This window comes from Loxodonta africana, chromosome 3 (genome assembly GCF_030014295.1).
Source record: "Loxodonta africana isolate mLoxAfr1 chromosome 3, mLoxAfr1.hap2, whole genome shotgun sequence".
Taxonomy (NCBI): domain Eukaryota; kingdom Metazoa; phylum Chordata; class Mammalia; order Proboscidea; family Elephantidae; genus Loxodonta; species Loxodonta africana.
The window spans coordinates 1,211,143-1,238,262 of record NC_087344.1 but is presented as its reverse complement, the minus strand read 5'-3'; the positions used below and the strand labels follow the sequence as shown (position 1 = coordinate 1,238,262).

At 56.3% G+C, this 27,120-nt stretch overlaps 2 protein-coding genes across 3 annotated transcripts; one reads left to right on the top strand and one right to left on the bottom strand.

Annotated features, from left to right (window-relative positions):
- Nucleotides 1-11,384: 11,384 nt before the first annotated feature.
- Nucleotides 11,385-17,222, bottom strand: REEP6 (receptor accessory protein 6). Its single transcript, XM_064280109.1, has 5 exons — nucleotides 17,108-17,222; nucleotides 13,445-13,538; nucleotides 12,983-13,121; nucleotides 12,229-12,397; nucleotides 11,385-11,475 (listed from the first exon to the last, which is right to left on the bottom strand). The coding sequence occupies exons 1-5, from the start codon at nucleotides 17,220-17,222 to the stop codon at nucleotides 11,438-11,440; spliced, it is 555 nt and encodes a 184-aa protein (XP_064136179.1). The 3' UTR covers nucleotides 11,385-11,437.
- An 879-nt stretch (nucleotides 17,223-18,101) lies between these two features.
- PCSK4 (proprotein convertase subtilisin/kexin type 4) lies at nucleotides 18,102-26,666 on the top strand. Of its 2 annotated transcripts, XM_064280107.1 has the most exons (15): nucleotides 18,102-18,296; nucleotides 18,574-18,678; nucleotides 20,091-20,183; nucleotides 20,255-20,383; nucleotides 20,486-20,562; nucleotides 20,654-20,742; nucleotides 21,398-21,570; nucleotides 21,646-21,858; nucleotides 22,849-22,949; nucleotides 23,018-23,121; nucleotides 23,586-23,703; nucleotides 24,189-24,368; nucleotides 24,495-24,619; nucleotides 25,780-25,902; nucleotides 26,035-26,666. In XM_064280107.1, exons 1-15 carry the CDS (start codon nucleotides 18,102-18,104, stop codon nucleotides 26,406-26,408), a joined length of 2,199 nt encoding a protein of 732 aa, XP_064136177.1. In that variant the 3' UTR covers nucleotides 26,409-26,666. The 2 variants fall into 2 exon arrangements, with proteins under 2 accessions (XP_064136177.1, XP_064136178.1); XM_064280108.1 differs by lacking the exons at nucleotides 24,495-24,619; nucleotides 26,035-26,666 and having other exon boundaries at nucleotides 25,780-25,906.
- The last annotated feature ends 454 nt before the right edge of the window (nucleotides 26,667-27,120 follow it).

Genomic DNA, 27,120 nt, shown 5'->3' with positions numbered 1-27,120 from the left:
CAACCCCCTCAGGACAGACTCCCCTCAGCCCCTCAGAACAGACTCCCCTCAGCCCCTCAGGACAGACTCCCCTCAGCCCCTCAGGACAGACTCCCCTCAGCCCCTCAGGACAGACTTCCCTCAGCCCCTCAGGACAGAGTCCCCTCAGCCCCTCAGGACAGACTCCCCTCAGTCCCCTCAGGACAGACTCCCCTCAGCCCCTCAGGACAGACTCCCCTCAGCCCCTCCGGACAGGCTCCTCTCAGCCCCTCAGGACAGACTTCCCTCAGCCCCTCAGAACAGAGTCCCCTCAGCCCCTCAGGACAGACTCCCCTCAGCCCCTCAGGACAGACTCCCTTCAACCCCCTCAGGACAGACTCCCCTCAGCCCCTCAGGACAGACTCCCCTCAGCCCCTCAGGACAGACTCCCCTCAGCCCCTCAGGACAGACTCCCCTCAGCCCCTCAGGACAGACTCCCCTCAGCCCCTCAGGACAGACTCCCCTCAGTCCCCTGAGGACAGACTCCCTTCAACCCCCTCAGGACAGAGTCCCCTCAGCCCCTCAGGACAGATTCCCCTCAGCCCCTCAGGACAGACTCCCCTCAGCCCCTCAGGGTAGGCTCCCCTCAGCCCCTCAGGACAGAGTCCCCTCAGCCCCTCAGGACAGACTCCCCTCAGACCCCTCAGGACAGACTCCCTTCAACCGCCTCAGGACAGAGTCCCCTCAGCCCCTCAGGACAGACTCCCCCCAGTCCCCTCAGGACAGACTCCCCTCAGCCCCTCAGGACAGACTCCCCTCAGCCCCTCAGGACAGACTCCCCTCAGCCCCTCAGGACAGACTCCCCTCAGCCCCTCAGGACAGACTCCCCCCAGTCCCCTCAGGACAGACTCCCCTCAGCCCCTCAGGACAGACTCCTCTCAGCCCCCTCAGCACAGGCTCCTCTCAGTCCTGCTCTCTGTCACCACTGGCTCTGCCACTGGGGTCCTTCCAGACCTCTCACTGTCTTCAGCGTTACAGCCCTTGTCTTGTATTAGAGCTCTTTTTAGGAGGTTCATTTGCCTCCTTGCTCTGTTTGTTTTCTTTCTCCTTTCTGCTTTTCTTCATACTGCTTTCTGCCTGGAAAACCTCTGTTATGTTTGCTTCATATACGCATAAATTTCTTGTCATTTTCAAGGAATGGCCATCCCACCAGGGCCACGGACTGACCAATCCCCTCTTGGTGGCCCACAGACTCTTTATTTAAATATATGCAAAGCTGGGTTACAACTCACCTCATTTGCATAGTTTATTGACCAATACCTGCAAGGTGCATACTAATCACAGGGCAGGCTGCATCGAAACTATGAGTTGTTTATAGCTTACCCAGAAAATGTAATTAACCTGGACAAAAGTAACAGACCCTCTGGGGTAGAAAACTAGGGCAAAGGTAACTAACTCCTCAGGGCTTATGGGAAAATTCTCTCAAGATGTTCCAAAAAACCAAGGCAAAAGGCCACATAAAGGAACCCATTTCACCACATTGGTTACCCATATCTCCTGGAACATGGTCTGGTATACACTAGGTGCTCAATATTTGCAGAATAGCCGGGTGAATGCATTGGGCTTTCTCACTGTCAGCACTGGGTTGTCCCAGGGGAGGATTAGCCAATAAGCATGGTAAGCACAGGCTTTCTTGTGCTTATTTACCAATCTGTAGCAAACAATTTCAAAAACCAGATTTGTTTCAAAAAACAGAGGCAACGCTGGAAGTGCTCACTCGTCTACGCCAAGAAATTTGGAAGACAGCTACCAGGCCAACTGACTGGAAGAGATACATATTTATGCCTATACCAAAGAGGGGTGATCAACCGAATGTGGAAATTATCATGCAATATTATTAATATCACACACAAGTAAAATTTTGCTGAAGATAATTTAAAAACGGTTGCAGCAGTACATCACCAGGGAACTGCCAGAAATTCAAGCCAGATTCAGAAGAGGACGTGGAACAAGAGATATCATTACTGATGTCAGATGAATCTTGGTTGAAAGCAGAGAATACCAGAAAGATGGTTACCTGTGTTTTATCGACTATGCTAAGGCATTTGACTGTGCGGAGCATAACAAATTATGGATAACATTGCAAAGAATGGGAATTCCAGAACACTTACTTGTGCTCAAGAGAAACCTGTACATAGACCAAAAGGCAGTCATTCAAACAGAACAAAGGGATACTGCATGGGTTAAAATCAGGAAAGGTGTGGGTCAGGGCTGTATCCTTTCACCATACCTATTCAATCTGTATGCTTAACAAAAGCTCCGAGAAGCTGGACTGTATGAAGAAGAACGGGGCGTCAGGATTGGAGGAAGACTCATTAACAACCTGCGTTATGCAGATGAAGGTGAAGAGGACTTGAAGCACTTACTGATGAAGGTCAAAGACCACAGCCTTCAGTATGGATTACATCACAACATAAAAAAAACAAAACTCCTCACAACTGGACCAATAAACAACATCATGATAAACAGAGAAAAGACTGAAGTCGAAGATTTCATTTTACTTGAATCCACAATCAACACTCACGGAAGCAGCAGTTAGGAAATCAAAGGACATGTTGCATTGGGCAAATCTGCTGCAAAAGACCTCTTTAAAGTGTTATAAAAGCAAAGGTGTTGATTTTAGAACCTATTATACAGCCACGGTAGTCAAAACAGCCTGGTACTGGTACAACAACAGGCACATAGACCAATGGAACAGAATTGAGAACCCAGATATAAATCCATCCATATATGAGCAGCTGATATTTGACAAAGGCCCAGTGTCAGTTAATTGGGGAAAAGATAGTCTTTTTAACAAATGGTGCTGGCATAACTGGATATCTATTTGCAGAAAAATGAAACAGGACCCATACCTCACACCATGCACAAAAACTAACTCCAAGTGGATCAAAGACCTAAACATGAAGACTAAAACGATAAAGATCATGGAAGAAAAAATAGGGACAACCTTAGGAGCCCTAATACAAGGCGTAAACAGAGTACAAAACATCACCAAAAATGACGAAGAGAAACCAGATAACTGGGAGCTCCTAAAAATCAAACACCTATGCTCATCTAAAGACTTCATCAAAAGAGTAAAAAGACCACCTACAGACTGGGAAAGAATTTTCAGCTATGACATCTCCGACCAGCGCCTGATCTCTAAAATCTATATGATTCTGTTGAAACTCAACCACAAAAAGACAACCCAATCAAGAAGTGGGCAAAGGATATGAACACACATTTCGCTAAAGAAGATATTCAGGCAGCTAACAGATACATGAGAAAATGCTCTCGATCATTAGCCATTAGAGAAATGCAAATTAAAACTACGATGAGATTCCATCTCACTCCAACAAGGCTGGCATTAATCCAAAAAACACAAAATAATAAATGTTGAAGAAGCTGCGGAGAGATTGGAACTCTTATACACTGCTGGTGGGAATGTAAAATGGTACAACCACTTTGGAAATCTATCTGGTGTTTTCTTAAAAAGTTAGAAATAGAACTACCACACAACCCAGAAATCTCACTCCTCGGAATATACCCTAGAGAAATAAGAGCCTTCACACAAACAGATATATGCACACCCATGTTTATTGCAGCTCTGTTTACAATAGCAAAAAGCTGGAAGCAACCAAGGTGTCCATCAACGGAGGAATGGTTAAATAAATTGTGGTATATTCACACAATGGAATACTACGCATGGACAAAGAACAGTGACAAATCTGTGAAACACTTCATAACATGGAGGAACCAGGAAGGCATTATGCTGAGCGAAATTAGTCAGAGGCAAAAGGACAAATATTGTATAAGACCACTATTATAAGATCTTGAGAAACAGTATAAACTGAGAAGAACACATACTTTTGCGGTTACGAGGCGGGGAGGGAGGGAGAGGGTTATTTACTGATTAGTTAGTAGATAAGAACTGCTTTATGTGAAGGGAAGGAGAATACTCAATACACGGAAGGTCAGCTCAACTGGACTGGACCAAAAGCAAAGAAGTTTCTGGGATAAACTGAATGCTTCAAAGGTCAGCAGAGCAAGGGCGGGGGTTTGGGGACTATGGTTTAAGGGGACTTCTAAGTCAATTGGCAAAATAATTCTGTTATGAAAACATTCTGCATCCCACTTTGAAATGTGGCATCTGGGGTCTTAAATGCTAACAAGCGGCCATCTACGATGCATCAATTGGTCTCAACCCACCTGGATCAAAGGAGAATGACGAACACCAAGGTCACACGATAACTATGAGCCCAAGAGACAGAAAGGGCCACATGAACTAGAGACTTACATCATCCTGAGACCAGAAGAACTAGATGGTGCCCGGCCACAACCGATGACTGCCCTGACAGGGAGCACAACGGAGAACCCCTGAGGGAGCAGGAGATCAGTGGGATGCAGACCCCAAATTCTCATAAAAAGACCAGACTTAATGGTCTGATGGAGACTAGAGGAATCCCGACGGTCATGGTCCCCAAACCTTCTGTTGGCCCAGGACAGGAACCGTTCCCGAAGACAACTCATCAGACATGAAGGGACTGGACAATGGGTAGGAGAGAGATGCTGATGAAGAGTGAGCTACTTGTATCAGGTGGACACTTGAGACTGTGTTGGCATCTCCTGTCTGGAGGGGAGATGGGAGGGTAGAGAGGGTTAGAAACTGGCAAAATTGTCACGAAAGGAGAGACTGGAAGGGCTGACTCATTAGGGGGAGAGTAAGTGGGAGTATGGAGTAAAGTGTATATAAACTTATATGTGACAGACTGACTTGATTTGTAAACGTTCACTTAAAGCTCAATAAAAATTATTTAAAAAAAAAAAAAAAGCAAAGGTGTTACTTTGAGGACTAAGGTGCACCTGACCCAAGCCATGGTATTTTCAATTGCTTCGTATGCCTGCAAAAGCTGGGCAATGAATAACGAAGACCAAAGAAGAATTAATGCCTTTGAATTATGGTGTTAGTGAAGAATATTGAATATACCACGGACTGCGAAAAGAACCCCCACGTGTCTGTCAGTTTGTCGTACTGTGGGGGCTTGTGTGTTGCTGAGATGCTAGAAGCTATGCCACCGGTAATCAGACACCAGCAAGGTTATCCATGGAGGAGAAGTTTCAGCTGAGCTTCCAGACTAAGACAGACTAGGAAGAAGGACCTGGCAGTCTACTTCTGAAAAGCATTAGCCAGTGAAAACCTTATGAATAGCAGCGGAACATTGTCTGATATAGTGCTGGAAGATGAGCCCCCCAGGTTGGAAGGCATTCAAAAGATGACTAGGGAAGAGCTGCCTCCTCAAAGTAGAGTCGACCTTAATGACGTGGATGGAGTCAAGCTTTCGGGACCTTCATTTGCTGATGTGGCATGACTCAAAATAAGAAGAAACAGCTGCAAACATCCATTAATAATCGGAACCTGGAATGTACGAAGTATGAACCTAGGAAAATTGGAAATGGTCAAAAATGAAATGGAATGCATAAACATCGATATCCTAGGCATTAGTGAGCTAGAATGGACTGGTATTGGCCATTTTGAATCAGACAATCCTATAGTCTACTTTGGTGGGAGGGACAACTTAAAGAGGAATGGTGTTGCTTTCAGAGTCAAAAAGAACATTTCAAGATCTATACTGAAGTACAATGCTGTCAGTGATAGGATAATATCAGTACACCTACAAGGAAGACCAGTTAATACGACTATTATTCAAATTGACACACCAACCACTAGGGCCAAAGATGAAGAAATTGAAGATTTTTATCAGCTGCTGCAGTCTGAAATTGATCGAACATGCAATCAACATGCATTGATAATTACTGGCGATTGGAATGCAAAAGTTGGAAACAAAGAAGAAGGATCAGTAGTTGGAAAATATGGCCTTGGTGATAGAAATAATGCTGGAGATCGAATGATAGAATTTTGCAAGACCAATGACTTCTTCATTGCGAATACCTTCTTTCACCAACAAAAAGGCGACTATACACATGGACCTCGCCAGATGGAACACACAGAAATCAAATTGACTACATCTGTGGAAAGAGACAATGGAAAAGTTCAATACCATAAGTCAGAACAAGGCCAGGGGCCGACTGTGGAACAGACCATCAATTGCTCATATGCAAGTTCAAGCTGAAACTGAAGAAAATCAGATAAAGTCCACGAGAGCCAAAATATGACCTTGAGTATATCCCACCTGAATTTAGTGACCATCCAAAGAAGAGATTTGACGCACTGAACACTAGTAACCAAAGACCAGACGAGTTGTGGAATGATATCAAGGACATCATACATGAAGAAAGCAAGAGGTCATTGAAAAGACAGGAAAGAAAGAAAAGACCAAGACGGATGTCAGAGGAGAATCTGAAACTTGCTCTCGAAGGTCGAGCAGCTAAAGCAAAAGGAAGAATTGATGAAGGAAAAGAACTGAACAGAAGATTTCAAAGGGTGTCTCGAGAAGACAAAGTAAAGTATTATAATGACATGTGCAAAGAGTTGGAGACGGAAAACCAAAAGGGAAGAACACGCTCAGCGTTTCTCAAGCTGAAAGAACTGAAGAAAAAGTTCAAGCCTCAAGTGGCAATAGTGAAGGATTCCATGGGGAAAAATTAAACGACGCAGGAAGCATCAAAGGAAAATGGAAGGAATACACAGAGTCATTATACCAAAAAGAATTAGTTGATGTTCAACCATTTCAAGAGGTGGCATATGATCAGGAACCGATGATACGAAGGAAGAAGTTCAAGCTGCTCTGAAGGCATTGGCGAAAAACAAGGCTCCAGGAATTGATGAAATATCAGTTGAGATGTTTCCACAAACAGATGCAGCTCTGGAGGTGTTCACTTGTCTATGCCAAGAAATATGGAAGACAGCTTCCTGGCCAACTGACTGGAAGAGATCCATATTTATGCCTATTCCCAAGAAAGGTGATCCAACCAAATGTGGAAATTATAGAACAATATCATTAATATCGCACGCAAGCAAAATTTTGATGAAGATCATTCAAAAACGGCTGCAGCAGTATATCGACAGGGAACTGCCAGAAATTCAGGCTGGTTTCAGAAGAGGATGTGGAACCAGGGATATCATTGCTGATGTCAGATGGATCCTGGCTGAAAGCAGAGAATACCAGAAGGATATTTACCTGTGTTTTATTGATTATGCAAAGGCATTCGACTGTGTGGATCATAACAAACTATGGATAACATTGCAAAGACTGGGAATTCCAGAACACTTCATTGTGCTCACGAGGAACCTTAACATAGATCAAGAGGCAGTTGTTCGGATAGAACAAGGGGATACTGATTGGTTTAAAGTCAGGAAAGGTGTGCATCAGGGTTGTATTTTTTCACCATACCTATTCAATCTGTATGCTGAGCAAATAATCGGAGAAGGTGGACTATATGAAGAAGAACGGGGCATCAGGATTGGAGGAAGACTCACTAACAACCTGCGTTATGCAGATGAAGGTGAAGAGGGCTTGAAGCACTTACTAATGTAGATCAAAGACCACAGCCTTCAGTATGGATTACACCTCAACACAAAGAAAACAAAAGTCCTCACAACTGGACCAATGTACCGTGAAAAGATTGAAGTTGTCAAGGATTTCATTTTATTTGGATCCACAATCAACAGCCACGGAGGCAGCAGTCAAGAAATCAAAAGATGCGTTGCAGTGGGGAAATCTGCTGCAAAGGACGTCTTTAAAGTGCCCAAGAGCAAAGATGTCACCTTGAAGACTAAAGTGCGCCTGACCCAAGCCATGGTATTTTCAATTGCATCGTATGCATGTAAAAGCTGGAGAACGAATAAGGAAGACCGAAGAAGAACTGACCCCTTTGAATTGTGGTGTTGGCGGAGAATATTGAATAAACCATGGACTGCCAAAAGAACGAACAAATCTGTCTTAGAAGAAGTACAGCCAGAATGCTCCTTAGAGGCAAGGATGGTGAGACTGCATCTTACGTACTTTGGCCATGTTGTCAGGAGGGATCAGTCCGTGGAGAAGGACATCATGCAGGGCAGAGTACAGGGTCAGTGGAAAAGAGGAAGACCCTCAACGAGGTGGATTGACGCAGTGGCTGCAACAACGAACTTGAACATAGCAACAATTGTGAGGATGGTGCAGGACTTGGGCAGTGTTTCTTTCTGTTGTACAAAGGGTCACTATGAGTCGGAACAAACTCAGTGGCACTTGACAACATCAACCGTGAACAATTTCACACTTTTTCACCGCACAGCACCTTCTTACAGAATCAAAGCCTCTTCAAATATAGGATCCCTGACAGGGCCTGATGACCTGGGAAGCGAGGGAAACACGGCCTTACTTGTGCTTACTTACTATTCTGTAGCGAAGAGTGTCACAGGGGTTTCTCTTTGATGTGGTATGGTGAAACCCCGGTGACACTGTTCACTACAGAGTAGTAAACAAGCACAAGTAGGTCTGTGCTTACCCTGCTTATTGGGTAATCTGATCCTGGGTGTCACCGCCAAGTAGTGTTGCCCCTTCTGCATTTGAGCTCAGGAGTTCAAGTGGTTTGGAGCTGTCTTGAGAGTTGAAGAGTGCATACCTGGGATCTGCAGGGGACATGCTGGGTCTGCTAAGGGGACAGAGGATTATCCACCAAAGGACTGAGGATTTGGCTGACATGTTTGGGCAGAAACAAGTGTCTCTTGACATTGCTCTTTCTGCTCTTACATTTTACCGGAAGTTGAGCCCAACTAGAATCTTGGAAAGGAACCCAGGTGGTGCAAGAGTTAAGCGTTCAGCTGCTAACCAAAAAGTTGGCAGTTCAAACCCACCCAGCAGCTCCACAGGAGAAAGACCCACAAAGATTGCAGCCAAGAAAACCCTAAGGGGCAGTTCAACTCTGTCACATGGGATTGCTATGAGTTGGAATCAGATCTATGGTGCCAAACAATAACAGTTGGAAAAGCAGTGCTCGGATGGAGTGAGCTACATGGTAGAAGCTGCGGGTCTGAGTGGTTTAAGGGGCGGACTGTAGTGGGCACCATTGTGGGTCTGAGCTAAGGGGCGGACTGTGGTGGGCACAGTTGTGGGTCTGAGCTGTGTAAGGGGTGGACTGTAGTGGGTACTGTTCCCTGGCCCAGATCATCCTGAAACTGTGGCAGCAGGTGAATTGTGACTGCTCCCTGCTCTGGATGGCGGAGCTGCCTCACATACACATGCCCACTAGGTTACAACCCCCATCCCAAGAGTGGGCTGAAGCCAGTGACTGACAGACATGGGGGTACAAATGGCAGTCCCTAGGCTCACAGCAGAGCTAACTCCAGGGTGCAGTTCACACTCCAGTGCTCCCGTGGGATCAGGCTGAGGCCAGCTCCATCTGAGACCACCTTCTTGCTCAGGTCCTTCTCTCCCTAGCCCCAACACAGGCTCTTCTTCCAGGGAACCAACTTGGACATGGGGTGTTTTATTTCTCTGTATACCCTTGAACTTGACTTGTTAATATTTTGCATCTGTATTCACAACTGAACCGAGAGTATCACCTTTCTTTCTTGTTTTCTTTGTCCTGTGTCGTATCAGGGTTGTGCTGGTCTCATACAAAGTTGTCATTGCTCTACGTTTCCTTCCATTTCCGGGAATGCCAGTCCCTGTGCCTCTTTACTGAAGGTTTTCCCTAGCTGCTGGCCCTTGCCCTGCCTGCAGGAAGGGCTGGGCAGAATTAACGACCCCCGGCCACCTGAGAACAGCCCTCCACCAGTGGGTGACCGGCATGGGTGGATACATGCCGAGCTTCTCCGCCACTTGGGTGGAATGAGCCTGGGGTGTGTGTTCAACATTGTCTCCCAGAGTTCCTCAGTGTAACTGACTAGACGACGTGATTTTTGTTAGCTTCCTTAACTTCCTGTCTCAGGCCCTTCTCCCAACTGTTGTTTTCTGGGATTGTCTCCCAAATAAACGGTTGTACTCAAATTCTCATCTCAGCATCTGCTTCTGGGTAGACCCAAACAAGGCCAGGATATTTCCTCTATTTCTCTTCTCTGAAAGAATATTTAGGAGCCCGTGGGTGGCCACCAGGGGTTAAACGCTCCACTACTAGCCAAAAAGTTGGTGGATTGAACCCACCCAGAGGTGCCTCAGAAGAGATACCTCGTGATCTGCTTCCAAAAGGTCACAGCCTTGAAAACTCTATGGAGCACAGTTCTACTCTACACACATGGGGTGGCCAGGAGTTGAGATCAACTTGACTAGAAGTTTTGTTTTTGAGTGGCACAAACAGTTAAGCAATCCACTACTATTTCAAAGGCTGGCAGTTTGAACCCACCCAGAGGCACCTCGAAAGAAAGCCCTGGGAATCTGTTTCGAAAAGGTCATAACCTTTGAATACCCTATGGAGCACAGTTCTACTCTGACACACGGGGGGTTGCCAGGAGTCGGGGTTGGCAGCAACTGGTTTGTTTTTGGTTTTGGAAGGGTATTTGAGAGAAGGGGATGGCGAGTGATGAGTCATTGAGCACAAAGATTTCCTGGGTTTGCAGCCATCTTGGCTGCATGGTGTGGCCTTGAGCAGGTGACTTCACCTCTCTAGGCCTCAGTTTCCTCATCTGTAAAATGGTCCCAATGCACAGGACATTCACTCCCGATTAAGCGAGACACGGCCCATGAAGCCCCTTGCCCTGGTGGCCCCCAAGGATGGACGGCATAACACAGATTGGCCAGATGAGCTTTTAATGCGCCCCGTCAGCAGGCTAGGCGCTCCAGCTGCCAGCAGTGCCGTAAGCAGCGTAGGCGGTGTTCTTTGAAGTAGGGCCAGGTGTAGGTGAATTTGGAGATCCACTCGCAGGAGGTCTCCAGGGAGGTCTCAGAAGGGGAGCGCTCGGCCACTGAGGCGTTGCTGGCATGCCGTGTAGATCGCTTCCAGTGACATTTGCTGGACTTGGGGGCCACATCCCCGGGCTCGCTGGTGGTCCTGCTGGGGGCCCTGCTGGGGGTCCTGCTGGGGGTCTTGCTGGGGGACGGCACTGGCACTGGGATGTTGGTTCCACTGGGGGTCTGGACGGGGGCCGGTATCTGGATGATGGTGCCGCTGGGATGTTGCGAGGGGGTTGAGGGTTTGCGGGATGTCTGCCCAGGGGCCGTGGGTGTCATGGACAGTCGCGGACGCTGCTGGTTGGGGCCCTGGGGCCGACTGGTGGAGTTGCCTCGTGGACGCGGCCGCCCTCCAGTCTTGCTGGGCAGCTGGGAGCTGCTGGCAGAGCCCATGGGAGGCTGGACACGGCCCCCGGAGCTGGTGGCGACCGGGGATTGAGATCGGGAGTTGCCTGAGGCCTCGTGGGAGGAGACCCCGGGGGTCTTGCCAGGTCCCGAGGGGCTGGTGGGGACCTCAGGCGGGGATCCCGTGGAGGAATCTGTGGAGGGCTGGCGGTCTGGTGCATCCAGCTCCCCAGCCTGGAGGTTTTCACAAGAGTTGGCGGGTGGCTTCACCTGTCCTTCTGCGGCTGTGTCACGTTTGCCCGGCCTGTGGGCAGAGGGCAGTGAGGCCTGTGCCGGCTGTGGCGACAGGGGTGAGGGCAGGGTCCAGGCTGCTGGTGGCCAGCACAAGGTCAGCTTGCAGGGCTGGGCGGCCTCCCTGCAGGGACAGAGTCCCACACACGCCCACATGCACACACATTCACACACACACACATATACATGCTCAGACACACAAACAACACACTTCCTGACACACTCACACATATGCACACACACTTATTCACACTCACACACAGGCACATACTCACACTCATACACATATTTACATGCAGGTACTCTCATGCACACATACAAGCACACACTCGCACCCACGTTCTCACACCTACACACTCACAGCCCCACCTCTCCCAGGGAGTTACCTACGGTTGGCTCCAAGGGCAGCGGGGGGCTCACCTCCGCCACGGGGGTGATGAAAGCCCGGCTCCGGGCCAGCATCCTCAGGACTGGTTCCCGAGAGCGTGGGGGAGAGAGGCGGACAGTGAGAGGGACAGGAAGCACGCAGTTGGGTGTTGAAACGTCCGGCGGAGGCCAGGCAGAGTTGGGAGAGGGGACGGACAGACAGACCAGGACCAGGCAGATGGACAGGGCCAGGATAGGCAGGCAGACAGTCAGGACCCAGACAGATGGATGGACAGGCAGACAGACAGACCAGGACCAGACAGACAACAAGGGCTGACATCCAGAGGATGTGCGAGAAGCAAGGGATGGAGGGACAGATGGAAGGACAGGCGGCACGCACCCTCCCTGGTGAGTCCGGCTGCCGCGTCCAGGGCTCGCCCGCTGAGGTCGCTGACGACGCTGTCCACCGCTGCGCGATGCTTTAGAAACAGTGGACGGACGACATGATGATACAGGATGTGGGCCCCGTTCCAGGGCCCGGGCGTCATGCAGAATAACAGGAAGGCGCACTGCAGGGGGCGAGGCCACACTCAGCTCCCCATCAGAGCCCCCCCCCCCGGGAGGGCTGGGGTCTCCCCTATACACTCTCCATGGTAGGCTGGGGCCTCCCCATCAGACACCCCTGGGAACGGCTGGGGCCTCTCCCATAGACTCCCCAGGGCAAACTAGGGCCTCCCTATCAGACACCCTCAGGGCAGGCTGGGGTCTCCCCTTCAGGCATCCCTGGGAAGGGCCAGGGCCTCCCCCAGAGACTCCCTAGGGCAGGATGGGGCCTCCCCCATCAAAACCCCTCCAGGGCAGGTCAGGGTGCCCCCCATCAGACCCCCTCCCAAGCAGGGCATGGTCTCCCCCATTAGACACCCCTGGGAAGGGCCAGGGTCTCCCCTATCAGACTCCTCCAGGGTAGGCCAGGGTCTCCCCCATCAGACTCGCCTTGAGATAGGCACTGGTTCTCTGGCATCAGATACCCTTTGGGGTGGGCCTGGCTCTCCTCCAGGAAAGGGGTAGGCCTGGGCCCCTTTTAGCTCCCCATCTCCTGGCCTCCCCCCCAGGTCCTGGCCTCCCCAGGGACCCCATCCCCACGCGTTGTGCACCTTTCCCACGTAGTAGAAAGGGAACCAGAACAGGAGTAGATCGCTGAAGAACTCTACCAGCCCGAAGAGGCCGTAGACCACCCAGTATGTGAGCCACAAAGTGTCGTCCTCTTTGTTGGGACTCTCGATAGCCTTGATTCTGGGGGGTGGGGGAAGGTCAGGGGCCACCCTGCCCCCCACCCAGGGCTCCCCCACCCAGCATCCCCCTACCCGGCACCCCCCCACTGTGCCCCCCCAGCATCCCCTGCCTAGCACCCCCCCACTCTGCACCCCTTGCCCAGTGCCCCCCTGCCCAGCACCCCTCTCACCCTGTGCCCCTCGCCCAGTGTGCCCCCACCTGGCACCCCCACCGTGCTGTGCCCCCCCCAAGCTGTACCCACCTGGCATCCCTCTCGCTCAGCAACTGTGCCCCCCGCCCAGCAGCTTCCCCCCCACCCTCTGCCCCCCAACCCAGCCACTCACGAAGCATATGCGGGGTATACAAATCCGATGAGATTGCACAGCAGAGATGCCCCGTAGCCGAATAGAAGATATAGGCCTAACAGCGTCACGGCTCCTGAGACCAGAGGCAGGTGTGGGCTTGGACCTCAGGCACCCAGGGCCCCCCAGAGCACCCAGCCTCCACCCACCCTGGTGGACACAGTGGTCTGCTACCATCACCTCCTCCTGGGTGGCAGCTCGAGGATACCTTAGGAGGCCCCATGGTGCCCGGGCAGCCCCCATCCTGGCCCCAAGCCTCATGCCTCATGTCCACAACAGGTTAATGTGTCTGCCCCCCACCCAGGGCTGTACTGTCCCCAAGACAGGCAGGCAGTGTGGCCCTTGGTGATCCCAAGTGCCCAGCAGTGGAGGCAGAGTCGCTGCCCAAGAGATCTTTGAGTGAAGGAGTGACTGTCTGCAGTTGTCAAGGCCCCGCTCCTCCAGGCGGAGTGAGGGGTGCTGGGGACAAGAGGCCAGCATTTAAACAAACAGGGTCGAGAGAAAAGTCCACAAGGCGGGTTGCTGTCATTAAGACTTGACTCCCTGTGAGCTGGAGGAGGCCACAACCTACTTTTTCTGTTTTTGTTTTTTATTTTATTTTAATACAGGGTCCCTCCCCCTCAGCACTGCTGACACAGGGGTGGGAGACTTCTCTGGGATGGGGTGTCCTGTGCACTATAGGGTGTTGAACAGCAACCCTGGCCTCCAACCACTCGATGCCAGTAGCATCTCCCTAAATTGTGACAACCCCAAATGTCCCCAGACATTGACAAGTGTCCCCTGGAGGCAGAATTGCTCCTGGTGAGAACCCCTGGGTTAGGGGATCCCACTGACCCCCAAGAGACACTGCATTCCATAGTCATCTGACCTACTAAAGTCCTAGGACGCTGCCCACATTTAAATCCACACACTGAGTGGGGAGGGGGAGGAGAAGGAAGGTGCAGAACCTAGAGGGTCCCCCTAGTTTATGCCACATAACCCAATGGGAATTTATTCTGGTGGGGCAGTGGCTAAGCTCCTGGTATAGTGGTTAAAAGCTACAACTGGTAACCAAAAGGTCGGCAGTTCAAATCCACCAGGCGCTCCTTGGAAACTCTATGGGGCAGTTCTACTCTGTCCTGTAGAGTCACTGTGAGTTATGAGTCGGAATCGAAGGCAAGGGGTTTGGTTTTTTAGTTTGCTAACCGAAAGGTTGGTGGTTCAAACCCACCAGCCACTCCATGGGAGAGAGAAGTGGAAGTCTGCTTCTGTAAAGATTTACAGCTTTGGAAACCCTATGGGGCACATCTACTCTGTCCTACGGGGCCACAATGAGTTGGAAGCGACTCGGCTGCAAGATTTTTTTTTTTTTTATACAGTGAGCAGTGATGGAACTCAAGGTCTTTACCGATAATTAACACAGGGTCTCCTCCTCAGCGCTGCTGACATGGGGGCGGGATCCTTCTCTGGGGTGGGGGCATCCCTGCAGCATCCCCCCCCCTCCAGTTGTGGCCGTGGTTCCCCTGGGGGCAGAGTAGCCCTGGTGAGAACCAGTGGCTCGGTGAGAGGCAGCAAAGCCCAGCTGGGATCTGGAGCCCCCAGACCTGGGGGGGACCCTTGCTTTCCTACTCACTCACCACATGACACCCAGCACGTCCCTCTCTGCTCGGGCCTCACTTTCCCCATCTGCCAATGTGGCAGTAATGTGTCCCTAGGGTTCCTGTGGGGTTCGCTGAGAGAATGCCTTCTCTCTCCACATTCCTTAGGCACCTACTGGACACAGCATCGGCTGGCAGAGGAAAAGTGTGTGTTGGGGGCGAGGGGCAGCCAGGAGCCTGAGCCACAATCCTGAACCTGACTCTGAAAACACCACTACTAATATGCTGCATTTACTAAGCACTTACTGTGTGGGGGGGGGTGCTTCCCCTGCCTTTTCTCATTGAATGGCTGGAACAAAACAGAGGCTGGGGGGCAGGTGAGGTGCGGGTTGCCCAAGGTTCCAGGGAGCCTCTGGGAAGTAGTGAGCTCCCTGAGGCCACCTCCCACCTCCCCCAGGCCTTTATCCGCAGAGAGAGATGGAGGCCACTTCTTGGGACAAAGGGCAGAGACGTAAGTCACCCCCACTTCCTTCCCTCCACCTGCACTAATCTTTGTCCTCAAAGGCCCAAGGTCAGCAGCTGACCCTAGGAAAGACCTCCCAGCCACTGCCTCTTTTGAGCCTTAGTTTCCCCAACTGCCATCTGGGGGGTCAACCCACAGAGGGGGCGGGGGGACGGTGCTTGCACACATTCACTAACTGGGCAGGATCTGGCAATGTGGGGCGGGGTGGGGCCCAAGGGTACCCCCATCTGTTTAAGGGGGGTGAGGACTGGTCTCCAATGCCTTTTCCTGCTGCCTCAGCATTGAGGGGATCAGCCTGGATATCAAGACTGGGGGGGGGGCCGCCCCAGGAATCAGCAACAGATGGGACCCGGTGGTGGGGAGAGGGGGTACTCTAGACAGGGTGGGTGGTAAGGGCTGCCTCCCACACGCCCTCACCTACCTGTGCCTCAGTTCCCTCACAGGCTCCCCAGCTGGCCCCTCCCAGCTGCTCCCTCCCTGTGCTCTATGATCTGAATTCTCCCCCCCCCCCACACTCTGCTGGTGCCTGGGATGAAGAAAAGCAGGACAGAGGTCAGGGCCTGCACCTGACTGAGCCCCACTGGGGCCTCTGGGATCAGGGACAGAGGCCCACTGGCAAGAAAAAGGGAGGGGCCCGGCTAAGAGAATCTGCACACAAAGGTGTTTAAAAACCGTGGCAGTGGCCTCAATGGAGCGCCCTCTCCCCAGAGGGTCTGGGCAAACCATCCTTGTGACTCAACCCAGGAGGGCTTCCTGGAAGAGGTGGGCCTTGGAGACTGGGTGTAGGGGGAGATGAAGGGAGAAAGACTGGAGATTTTCAGAGGGGGACACGGGCCACCCAAGATCACAGGAGGAACTGGAATGGAAGTTAGAACTGTGTTTGCCATTGGACCACCCCCTCCATGGGCAGCCCCAGTCCAATGTCTCCACAAAGCCATGGCAGCTGTCAGACAACCCAACTCGGCAAATATTTACACACTGTGGGGCTGAGCCCCAGAGCTAGAGAGAGGGGAGAGGGCAGGCCAAGAGAGGGTACTGTGCCCACAAAAAATGGGGGGGGGGGCCGGAGTGACCCTTCCCCTCCTGGCCTGGAGGTTCCCCTTGGAAACACGGGGAGACCTCTACACTGCTTCCAGGCTGGGGTTCATGCGGGAAGGGGGACTGGCAGCGGAGTCTGCCTCCTCCTCCCTCGGGGCCCCCTGGACAACTGGAAGAACCGGACTTAGTCCTGGCGGACACCCAGGGCCCGAGGGAGCAGAGGATGGCCTCCAGGCCAGGCCGGGCACCGACGGTGGGGTGGGGGTGCTGCTGCAGTTGAGCGAGGGGTGGCCCTCGGGGTGGCAGGGCAGGGAGGCGCTCCGGGCAGCCCCAGACCCCGGGCCAAGCCCCTTCCCCAGGGCCTCGGTGTCCTCCCCCGACAATGGGGCGCGCCCTGCAGCCGGAGCGGGTCGGAGGGGGGCTGCTTTGATATCCCGGAACCCCAGGATCTCAGTGTGCCCGTCGGTGAAATGGGGCGGCGGCCCCCAGCGCCCCCCGACGGCTCACCCGTGGCCAAATACCGCTTCTCGACACCGGTCCTGGCTTCGAGCGCCCCGAGCACCTCGGTGGCCAGGTTCCTCCGTTCCAGAAGCTGCTCGAACCGCTGTCGCAGACCGTCCATGGCACCGGCGCCGGGGCTGGCAGCCCGAGCTCGACCGCCGCGCCGCGCTCCCGGCCCGCCAAGAGCGCCCCCGCTTCGCCCAGCGCCGCCGGCCGCCCCCGCTCCGGCCAATAGGAGGGCAGGGCGGACAAAGGAGGTGGGGCCTGCCCCGTCTCCCCCGCCGCATCGCCCTCTGGCGGGCCTCGGCCGCCGCAGCGGCTGTGCCGGCGGCAGGGGGCGGGGCGCGGCGGCTGAGGGCGCCGATTGGCCGGCTGGGCGCGGGACGTAGCTGATTGGAGAGGTGGGGCCGGGGGTGGAGCTGGAGGGAGAGCAGCGTGCTGGTGGAGGCGGAGCTTGCGGGAGAGAGGCGGAAGCTGATTGGAGGCAGTGGAGAGTTTCATTGGTGAGACCAGAGGAGGGGCGGGGTTGATCATAAAGGAGGCGGGGAGCAACTGGAGGGGTGAGAGGTTGGGCGGGGCTAACACGAGAGGCCAACTCTGATTGGATCAGAGAGGAGGCCGGGCTGATTCGAGAAAGAGGGGCGCTTAGGAAAGTGGGAGGTGCCAAAGAAAGGGGTGGGGCCAAGTGTAGTGACAATAAACTCCCTCCTGGGGGGTCAGAAGATTTGTGTCACTGTACAAATAGGGAAACTGAGGACCCAGAGGGTTGGCTCCCGCGGAAGATCCGGGACGGGCCTGTGTCTCCCGGAGCGGGTGCGTGTCTCCCCCCGACCACCTCCTCGGATCTTCGCGCCCCTTGAGGGGGGAGCCGCAAGGACCCCTGGAAGTTGAAGACCCTCCAGGGTTGCTATGGCGCCGGAGGCGGGGCGGCGGGCGCTGGGGCCGTTTGGCCGGAGGGAGGGGCTCCCGCAGGCCCCGCCCCCGCCGCGGCCCCGCCCCCATGCGGCCCGCCGGGACTGCGCTCTGGCTGCCCCTGGCCTTGGCCCTGGCCCTGGCCCTCGTCGACCCCCTGGCTGTGGGGTGGGCCTTGGCCCGCGCCCCGATCTATGTCAGCAGCTGGGCCGTACGGGTGTCCCAGGGGAACCGGGAGGCCGAACGCCTAGCGCGCAAGTTCGGCTTCACCAACCTCGGGCAGGTGGGAGGGACCCGAATGGAAGGGAAGGGGGAGGGGGCTAGACGACCCGACAGCCGGGAGGAGGTCCTTCAGACACCCCCCCAGATATCAAGACTCCTAGCCCACCCCTGCCTCGGCCAACTGCAGATTCTGGGATTCCCAGAAGGCACCTGAGGCCCCCACCTGGGCATCTGGTTGGAGGGGATGCAAGCACAGGGGCTTTGTTCCTGTCCTGGGGTGGCTCCGACAGGGGGGCCCCAGTCCCAGCGATGCAGCTGCCTCCTCCCCACACCCCCAGATCTTTCCCGATGGGCAGTACTTCCACCTACGGCACCGGGGCGTGGCCCACCGGTCCCTGAGCCCGCACTGGGGTCACTGCCTGCGCCTGAAGAAAGACCCCAAGGTGAGCCCGGCCTCCAGGCTTTCCCCTCAGGGCCTCGACTACCTCCTGGGGCCAGCCAGCCACCTCCGGTCATTGTTGATTTTGAGGACTTAGCCTCTCTCTGAGCCTCAGTTTCCATGTCTATACAATGGGGTCCCAGTTCGGGACAGGAGGCTATATCGGGCAACTGTAGTAAAGTGTGGGCTTTTAACCCAGGGCCTGGCATGGGGCCCCCTTCCCTCCTCTAGCTCACCCTGAACGGTCAAGGGCCCCAGGTACTCTGGTTAAGGAGGGGCAGATAACCTCCCTACCCACCCTCTAAATCTCCAGGTGGAGGGAGGGCAATTGGCCCATTTTATCAAAGAGGAAACTGAATTCCAAAGGGTCAGGGGCCCTCCTGAAGTCACCCAGTGAGTCAGTGGCTGAACTGAAACCAGAACTCAGTCTCCAGGTGCACAGAGGGGTGCCCACTAAGAAGGCCTCAAATGCCAAGCAGAGGAATTGAGACTGAGCCTGCCAGGCCTTGGGGGGCCATGAAAGGGACAGAGAGAAGTGGCCAGTCCATGACGTGGTCTGCAGGAGACAGGCCAGGACTTGCTGCTGGACGAGACGCATGGGACAGTGAGAGAAATCAGGGCCAGCTCTGACCAGCAGCTGGGGAGACGGTGGTCTGATTGATGGGGATGGGAGCTGGTTTGGGGGGTGGGAGGTGAAGAAGATAAGAAAGGGGAAGAGCAAGGGTCTGAGGAAGAGCTGCCCAGGCAGGTAGAGCTGGACATGCAAGTCCTTAAGGCAAGGGTGATAGGGAGCCACAGGAGGATTTAGACAGGGAGTGACATTGCTGTGCTGAAGAAAGAGGTGGTAGAGGGGGAGAAAGAGCTGAGTAGAGGGAGGAGGTGTGGCCATCACAGGGTGGTCTGGACCGTGGTGAGGGGTGAGTAGAGAGAAGCAACTGGGTTTGGGAGTGATTCAGGAGGAACGGGCAGGGCGGGGACCTGAGGAGGACCAGCCACTGTGGGCCCTGGGGATGGCAGCTCTGAAGGCTGCAACCCCCTCTGGCTGAAGGCAGAGCCCTAGGAGAGTGGAGACCCCAAAGAGTTGGCCCAACAAACACAAGGGTCCCATGGCGAGGACCACGCCGAGGCCTGTGGCCCTCCCTCCCCCGTTCCTGCCCCATCTCCGTCCCACAGCATGAGGGCCCCCAGCTGCAAGCCCTGGGCAGTCCAACCCCCTAACAGTCATCCCCTGGTCCCTCAGGGACACAGGGGGCTCCCACCAGGCAGACCTAGGGGGATATTTGGCTGGGTGGGGAGGACTCAGGCCCCCTAGACTCCCTGCTGCGTAGGGTGGGGTGTGGTAAGAGGCAGACCAAGGAGGAAGGGGCTCGGAGGCCCTCGGACCCAGTCCAGCCTATCCCAAGCCGCCCCCTCCAGGTGCAGTGGTTTGAGCAGCAGACACTGCGGCGGCGGGTGAAGCGCTCCCTGGCAGTGCCCACGGACCCCTGGTTCCCCAAGCAGTGGTACATGGTGAGCTGCCAGGCCGGGGCTGGGGGGCGGGTGGGCCGGAGCCCCGCTGAGCCGTGCTCTGCTCTGTGCAGAACAACGAGGTGCAGCCCGACCTGAACATCCTGCAGGTGTGGGGCCAGGGGCTGACGGGCCAGGGCGTCGTAGTCTCCATCCTCGACGACGGAATCGAGAAGGACCACCCGGACCTCTGGGCCAACTACGTGAGCCTGCGGGCCGCTGGTGGGGAGGACGGCAGCCCGAGATCCCCTCTTGGGAACTGCCACTCCCTGCACCCCTTGACCTCCACACTCCACCCCCTGCAGGACCCCCTGGCCAGCTACGACTTTAACGACTATGACCCAGACCCCGAGCCTCGCTATACATCCAGCGATGAGAACCGGTGAGCTGGGGTCTCACAGGGCATGGGGACAGCCCCCCTGGCCTCTGGGAGTGGCTGGGCTGTAACAGGCCCCCTCTCGCCCGGGCACCAGACACGGGACCCGCTGTGCAGGGGAAGTGGCTGCGATCGCCAACAATGGCTTCTGCGGTGCTGGTGTCGCCTACAACGCCCGAATCGGAGGTACCAGGCCACCAAGACGCCACCCCAGCCAGGGAGAGAGGACAGATGGCTGGACATGGGGTGGGGGGAGACTTAGCACCCAGGTCTGAGGGGGGGCGATGCCAGGGCCCCAGGCTGAAGGGTGGGGGTAGAGCTGAGCCCAGCCAGGACCCTCTAACTCCCAGGGACCAGGGGTGAGCTGGAGTTAGCCTGAAAGGGGGGATGGGTGTGGGCAGGTGTGGGCTGAGATCACGGGTGGGTGCGGTGTGGGCTCTGGTGGCCTCTTGTGGGGTGTGGGGTGAGATCATGGGTGGGTGCAGTGTAGACGCAAATTCAGGCAGCAGTGTGTGGTGAGATTCTGCATGGGTGTGGGGTGGGTGCTGGGTGCCAGGTGTGGGCTCCAGGAGGTGTGGGCTGAGATGGGCAGGTGCAGAGTGGGTGCTGGTGGTCTGTTATGGGTGCAGGGTCAGGCAGTGCGTGTGCGGCGTGGATGCCCGCAGGCAGGTGTGGAGTGCAGGCTCTGGCAGTAAATGCAGGGTGAGATCATGGGTGGTTGGGTGCAGGGTGCAGGGTCTAGTGGCAGGTGGGGGCTCTGGCGGTTGGGTGCAGGGTGCAGGGTGCGGGTTTCAGCAGCGGTGGGCACGGCATGGCTGCACTGAGCTGCTGGGCGCCACAGGAGTGCGCATGCTGGACGGCACCATCACAGACATCATCGAGGCCCAGTCGCTGAGCCTGCAGCCACAGCACATCCACATCTACAGTGCCAGCTGGGGCCCGGAGGACGACGGCCGCACGGTGGACGGGCCTGGTGTCCTCACCCGGGAGGCCTTCCAGCGCGGCGTGACCGAGGTGCGCGGGGGCCAGGGCGGTGAGGGAAGGGGAAGCCATGCCTTCCAGGCGCCGACAGGTACCGGCTCCCCACAGGGCCGTGGCGGGCTGGGCACCCTGTTCGTCTGGGCATCGGGCAACGGCGGGCTGCACTACGACAACTGTAACTGCGATGGCTACACCAACAGCATCCACACGCTGTCAGTGGGCAGCACCACCCAGCAGGGCCGTGTGCCCTGGTACAGTGAGGCCTGTGCCTCCACACTCACCACCACCTACAGCAGTGGCGTTGTCACCGACCCGCAGATCGTGAGTGCCCCCCGCCCCCGTGCCGCCTGCACCACCCTCTGATGCGAGGTCACCCTGGTCGGCCTCCTGTCCTCCACCCCCCATTCCCCCTACTGTCCGTCCTGACTCTGCCCCTCCCTTCATTCTTGTCCCCAGCCTCTCCCTGGTCCCCCACCTCTGCTCCTGCCCCCCACCTCTGCTTCTGTCCCCTGACCTCTCCTTGGCCCCCCACGTCCGCTCCTGTCCCCCCACCTCTGCTCCTGTCCCCCCACCTCTGCTTCTGTCCCCTGACCTCTCCTTGGCCCCCTACGTCCGCTCCTGTCCCCTCGCCTCTGCTCTTGTCCTCCCACCTCTGCTCCTGTCCCCCACCTCTGCTCCTGTCCCCTGACCTCTCCTTGGCCCCCCACATCCGCTCCTGTCCCCCCACCTCCGCTCCTGTCCCCCACCACAGAGACTTCCCCACACTCACCAGAAGTTGCTTTTAAAGCTCACACCCAGTCGTATCATGTCACACCTCCCCTTGGAACAGTTAACCACTTGGCTACTAACTGTTCGTGGTTCAGGTCCACCCACAGATGCCTCAGAAGAAAGGCCTGGCATTGAAAACCTGTGGCGCACAGCTCTACTCTGACACACATAGGGTCTCCACGAGTGGGAGTCCGCTCCATGGCCATTGGTTTTTGTTTTCAATAGTTCACATCAGGGTTCACTCTGTGTTGTACACTCCTGTGGGTTTTGACAAATACATAATGTCACATGTCCCTCATTCCAGTGTCATGCAGAATAGTCGCACTGCCCCAAAGATGCCCTGTGCTCCCCCTCTTCTTCCCTACCCCCTACCCTGACCTCCTGGCGACCACTGATCTCACTGTCCCTAGAGTTTTGCCTTTTCCAGAAAATTCTACAGCTGGCATCATGCAGTGTGTGGGAAGTCCTTTAAGCCTTCCTGTGCGAGGGGCCCTGACGCTTCCCCGCGCGCCGGCCCTGACCTGCGTCCCTGTCTGCCCCCAGGTCACCACGGACCTGCACCACCAGTGCACGGACAAGCACACGGGCACGTCCGCCTCTGCGCCACTGGCGGCGGGCATGATCGCCCTGGCTCTGGAGGCCAAGTAGGTGACGGCCCCCGCCCCGACCCGGCCCCCCGCGCGGCCCCTGCTCACCTGCCCCGTCCCCCTAGCCCGTTCCTGACGTGGAGGGACATGCAGCACCTAGTGGTCCGCGCGTCCAAGCCGGCGCAGCTGCAGGCAGAGGACTGGAGGACCAACGGCGTGGGCCGCCAAGGTGCGGCGGGGGCGGGGCCAGCACAGCGGGGCGGGGCCAGCACAGCGGGGCGGGGCCCGAGGGGCGGGGCCAGCACATGGGGCGGGGTTAACACAGAGGGTTGGCCTGAGGGGCGGGGCCAGCACCTGGGGCGGGGTTAGCACAGCGGGCGGGGCCAGCACGCGGGGCGGGCCAGCACGTGGGGGCGGGGCCTGGGGCGGGGTCAGCAAGTGGGGCGGGACCTGAGGAGCGGGGCCAGCACCGCGGGGGCGGGGTCAGCGCAGCGGGGCGGGGCATGAGGGGCGGGGCCAGCGGGGCGGGGCGGGGTCAACGCAGCGGGGCGGGGCTGGTGGGGGCAAGGCAGCCGGTGGGGCGTGGCCTGTGGGCGGGACCACCATGGTGAGACCAGCTAGCGCGGAGGCGGAGTCTGTGTGGGGCTCGGGGCCTCCGGCAGGGCCAGTGATGCCCGCCCTCTGCGCCCTCAGTGAGCCACCACTATGGCTACGGGCTGCTGGACGCCGGGCTGCTGGTGGACATGGCTCGTACCTGGCTGCCCACGCAGCCCCAGCAGAAGTGCGCTGTCAACGTCGTGAACGCCCCCACGTGAGGCCCCGCCCCGAACACCTGCCACCTCCCTGGGCCCAGCCCGCATCCCTTGGCCCTCCCTACACACCTGCCGCCTCTCCTTCTCCCCAATCACCTGCCCTCTCCTCGCTCTCCCCCCGCCCCGCCTTCCCTGCACACCTGTCATGGCCTATTCTGCACACCTGCTGCTTCCCCGGCCCTCCCCAAACACCTGTTACCCCCTACACACCTGTCACCTGTCACAAGCCCTCCCTTCTTACCTGCCACCTTCGCCAGCTTTCTCTACACACCTGCAGCCTCCACAGCCTCCACACACCTGTCACCCCCCAGCCTTTCCCACACCTGTTACCTCCCTCCCCGCATTCCTGAACCTTGCCAGTACCACCTACCCTGAGGCCTCAGTTTACCCATCTGTAAAACGAGAGGGTGGGCCCAGAATCTCGGCGCCCTCCCCCACTCTGCGTCCCCCCAGGCACTTAGTTCCCCCCCGCCCCCGCTGGCAGCAACATCCTGTCGCTGATGCACGTGCAGAAGAACGTATCCGCCTGCGCCGGCCTCTCCAGCCACATCCGCTCCCTGGAGCACGTGCAGGTGCAGCTGTCGCTGTCTTACAGCCGCCGCGGCGACCTGGAGATCGCGCTCACCAGCCCCATGGGCACGCACTCCACGCTCGTGGCCGTCAGGTAGCGCACCGCTCGGGGGGCGGGGCCCGTGGGGACCCCACGCGCCTGCCCCTGGGGAACCCCCAACAGCCTGCGCTTGGTGGACGCTGTTCTTGCGAAGCCGCCCCGCGCGCCCGTCTGCCCCAGGCCCTTTGACGTCAGCGGCCAAGGCTACGACAACTGGATCTTCATGTCCACCCACTTCTGGGACGAGGACCCTCAGGGCGTCTGGACCCTGATTCTGGAGAACAAGGGATATTATTTCAACACGGGTGAGATCCGGGACTGGCTGGGGGGCCACCCTCCAATCTCCACCCCCCACTCCCCGATCTGGGTGGGGTCTCAGGGACCCCACTGCAAAAGGGGCCTCCCAGCGGTCACCTTTGAGAGACCCTGCACGTAGCTGTGTCTGGTGGTATGCAGTTACTGGCATACAGTAGATGTGCACTTACCCAGGAGAAGTAGGTGCCCTTACGTGCACGCACTAGGCGTCCTGTTACCCGGAAGAAGTAGGTGTGCCTTTACTGGCACACAGCAGACCTGTAGCTACCTAGGAGGCATAGGTGTGCAGTTCCTGGCACCCAGTGTTGTTGTCAGGTGCTGTCCAGTCGGTTCTGACTCATAGAGACCCTCTGTATAAAAGAAGGAAAGACTGCCCAGTCCTGCGCGATCCTCAAAATTGTTGACCCCACTGTTGGCAGCCACTGCATGAATCCATCTTGCTGAGGGTCTTCCTTTTTTTTCGGTGACCCTGTACTTTACCAAGGATGATGTCCTTCTCCTGGGACTGGTCCCTCCTGACAACATGTCCAGAGTACATAAGACAAAGTCTCACTACCCTTGCTTCCAAGGAGCATTTTGGCTGTATGTCTCCCAAGACAGATTTGTTTGTTTTTCTGGCAGTCCGTGGTATACTCAGTATTCTTTGCCATCACCTCAATTCAAAGTTTTCAATTCTTTGGCCTTCCTTATTCACTGTCCAGCTTTCACATGCATATGAGGCGATTGAAAACACCATGGCTTGGGTCAGGCACATCTTAGTTCTTAAAGTGACATCTTTGCTTTTTAACACTTTAAAGAGGTCTTTTGCTGCAGTACTTGTCCCATTACTTGGGAATAGTGGGTGTACAGTTACTTGGTGCACAGTAGGTGTCTTGTCACCCAGGAGAAGTAGGTGTGCACTTACCTGGCACACAGTAGATGCCTGGTACTTGGCACGCAGTAGGTATACAGTTACTTGGCTCATTGTAGGTGCCTGGCTGCCTGCACACAGTAGGTACTCAGTGGCTGCGACATGGCCCAAGTCCGCGTCCTCCCCACCACCTGAGTCCTGGGCTCCAGGGTGGGCGCCACTGGGGAGAGGGGCCCAGGGAGCAGAGGGCTCAGCCAGCAATAGCTCTCCGTCCTTCTTGTGCCCCGTGGCCTTGATCAGGGACGCTGTACCGCTACACGCTGCTGCTCTACGGGACGGCCGAGGACATGATGGCGCGGCCCACGGGCTCCCAGGTGACCAGCAGCGCGTGTGTGCGGCGGGACACAGAGGGGCTGTGCCAGGGTGAGTGCCCGGCGCGGCTAGGCCCCCTTGCTGGGAGGCGGCGGCAGCGGGCAGTGTGCATGTGCCACCGGGTAGGTGGGCAGGCTGGGGTGGCAGGCACAACCTCACCACCCCTGTCTGTCTCCTGTGCAGAATGTCACAGCCCTGCCTACATCCTGGGACACCTCTGTGTCTCCTACTGCCCACCGCGATACTTCAACCACACGCAGCAGGCAGTAACCCCGGGGCCTGGGCGCCCAGCCACACCCGCCCTGCGAGTCTGTGCCAGCTGCCACCCATCCTGCTACACCTGCCGTGGCAGCTCTCCCCTTGACTGCACCACCTGCCCCCCCTCATACACCCTGGATGAGCACCAGGGCTCCTGCTTGGAGCCTGCCACCCCTGCCAGCCACCCACTGCCCACCGCCACCGCTTGGCCCCACTGCCGCGGCGGCCCATCCCAGGCTGTGCTGCTGGCCCTGCTGGCTATGGCTGCAGTGTGTGGGCCTGGGTTCCCCCCAAGCTGACAGGCCACCCCATCACCACCCCAGGCCCAGCTACTACCGGCTGGAACCCAGCAATCTGTTAGCTGGGACATGTGACGTGAACAGTGCAAGGTATGCCTAAGCCTCAGCCCCAGTTGGGCCCTGCCACCCACTGCAGACTGGCCCAAGAGGGGGAAAACCAGCACCAGAAGGCCTTGGCTGGCCACCTGGCTGGCTCCAGGCCAGGGGCAGACTGCTGAGTCCTGCGTGAGTCCTGTTACTGGGTGTAGCAGCGCCAGATGAAAGAGAAGTCTTGTTATGAAACCGGGGGGGGGGGGTGGGGGGGTGGGAAGGGGCAGAGGTTTGGCCAGGACTATCCCCCGCTCCCCTGGCACCGCAGGGAGGTGGAGGGAGAAGGGCCCCAGACACTGCGTCTGCCCCCAGTTTGCAAATAAAGGTTGAATAGAAGGTGCCAGGCTCGGGGTCTGCTTTGGGGCATGCCTGTCTCTGGTTGGGGATCCGCCGGTCCTGCGCCCCAATTAAAAACTGTCTTTCCCCAGGCATCAGCACCTGGAGGACCCCGGAGGTGCAAGAAGGGCAGACGATGGGGCAGGAGTGCTTGGGCGAGAAGCAAGCTTTTAAAAATGCTTCCTGCATCCAGACACACTCCAGCGAGGTGGGGACTCCTTAGTGCCGCTCTGCAGGGGGGAGGTGACTTCCACAAGGAAGTGGCAGAATTGGATGAAACCCAAGG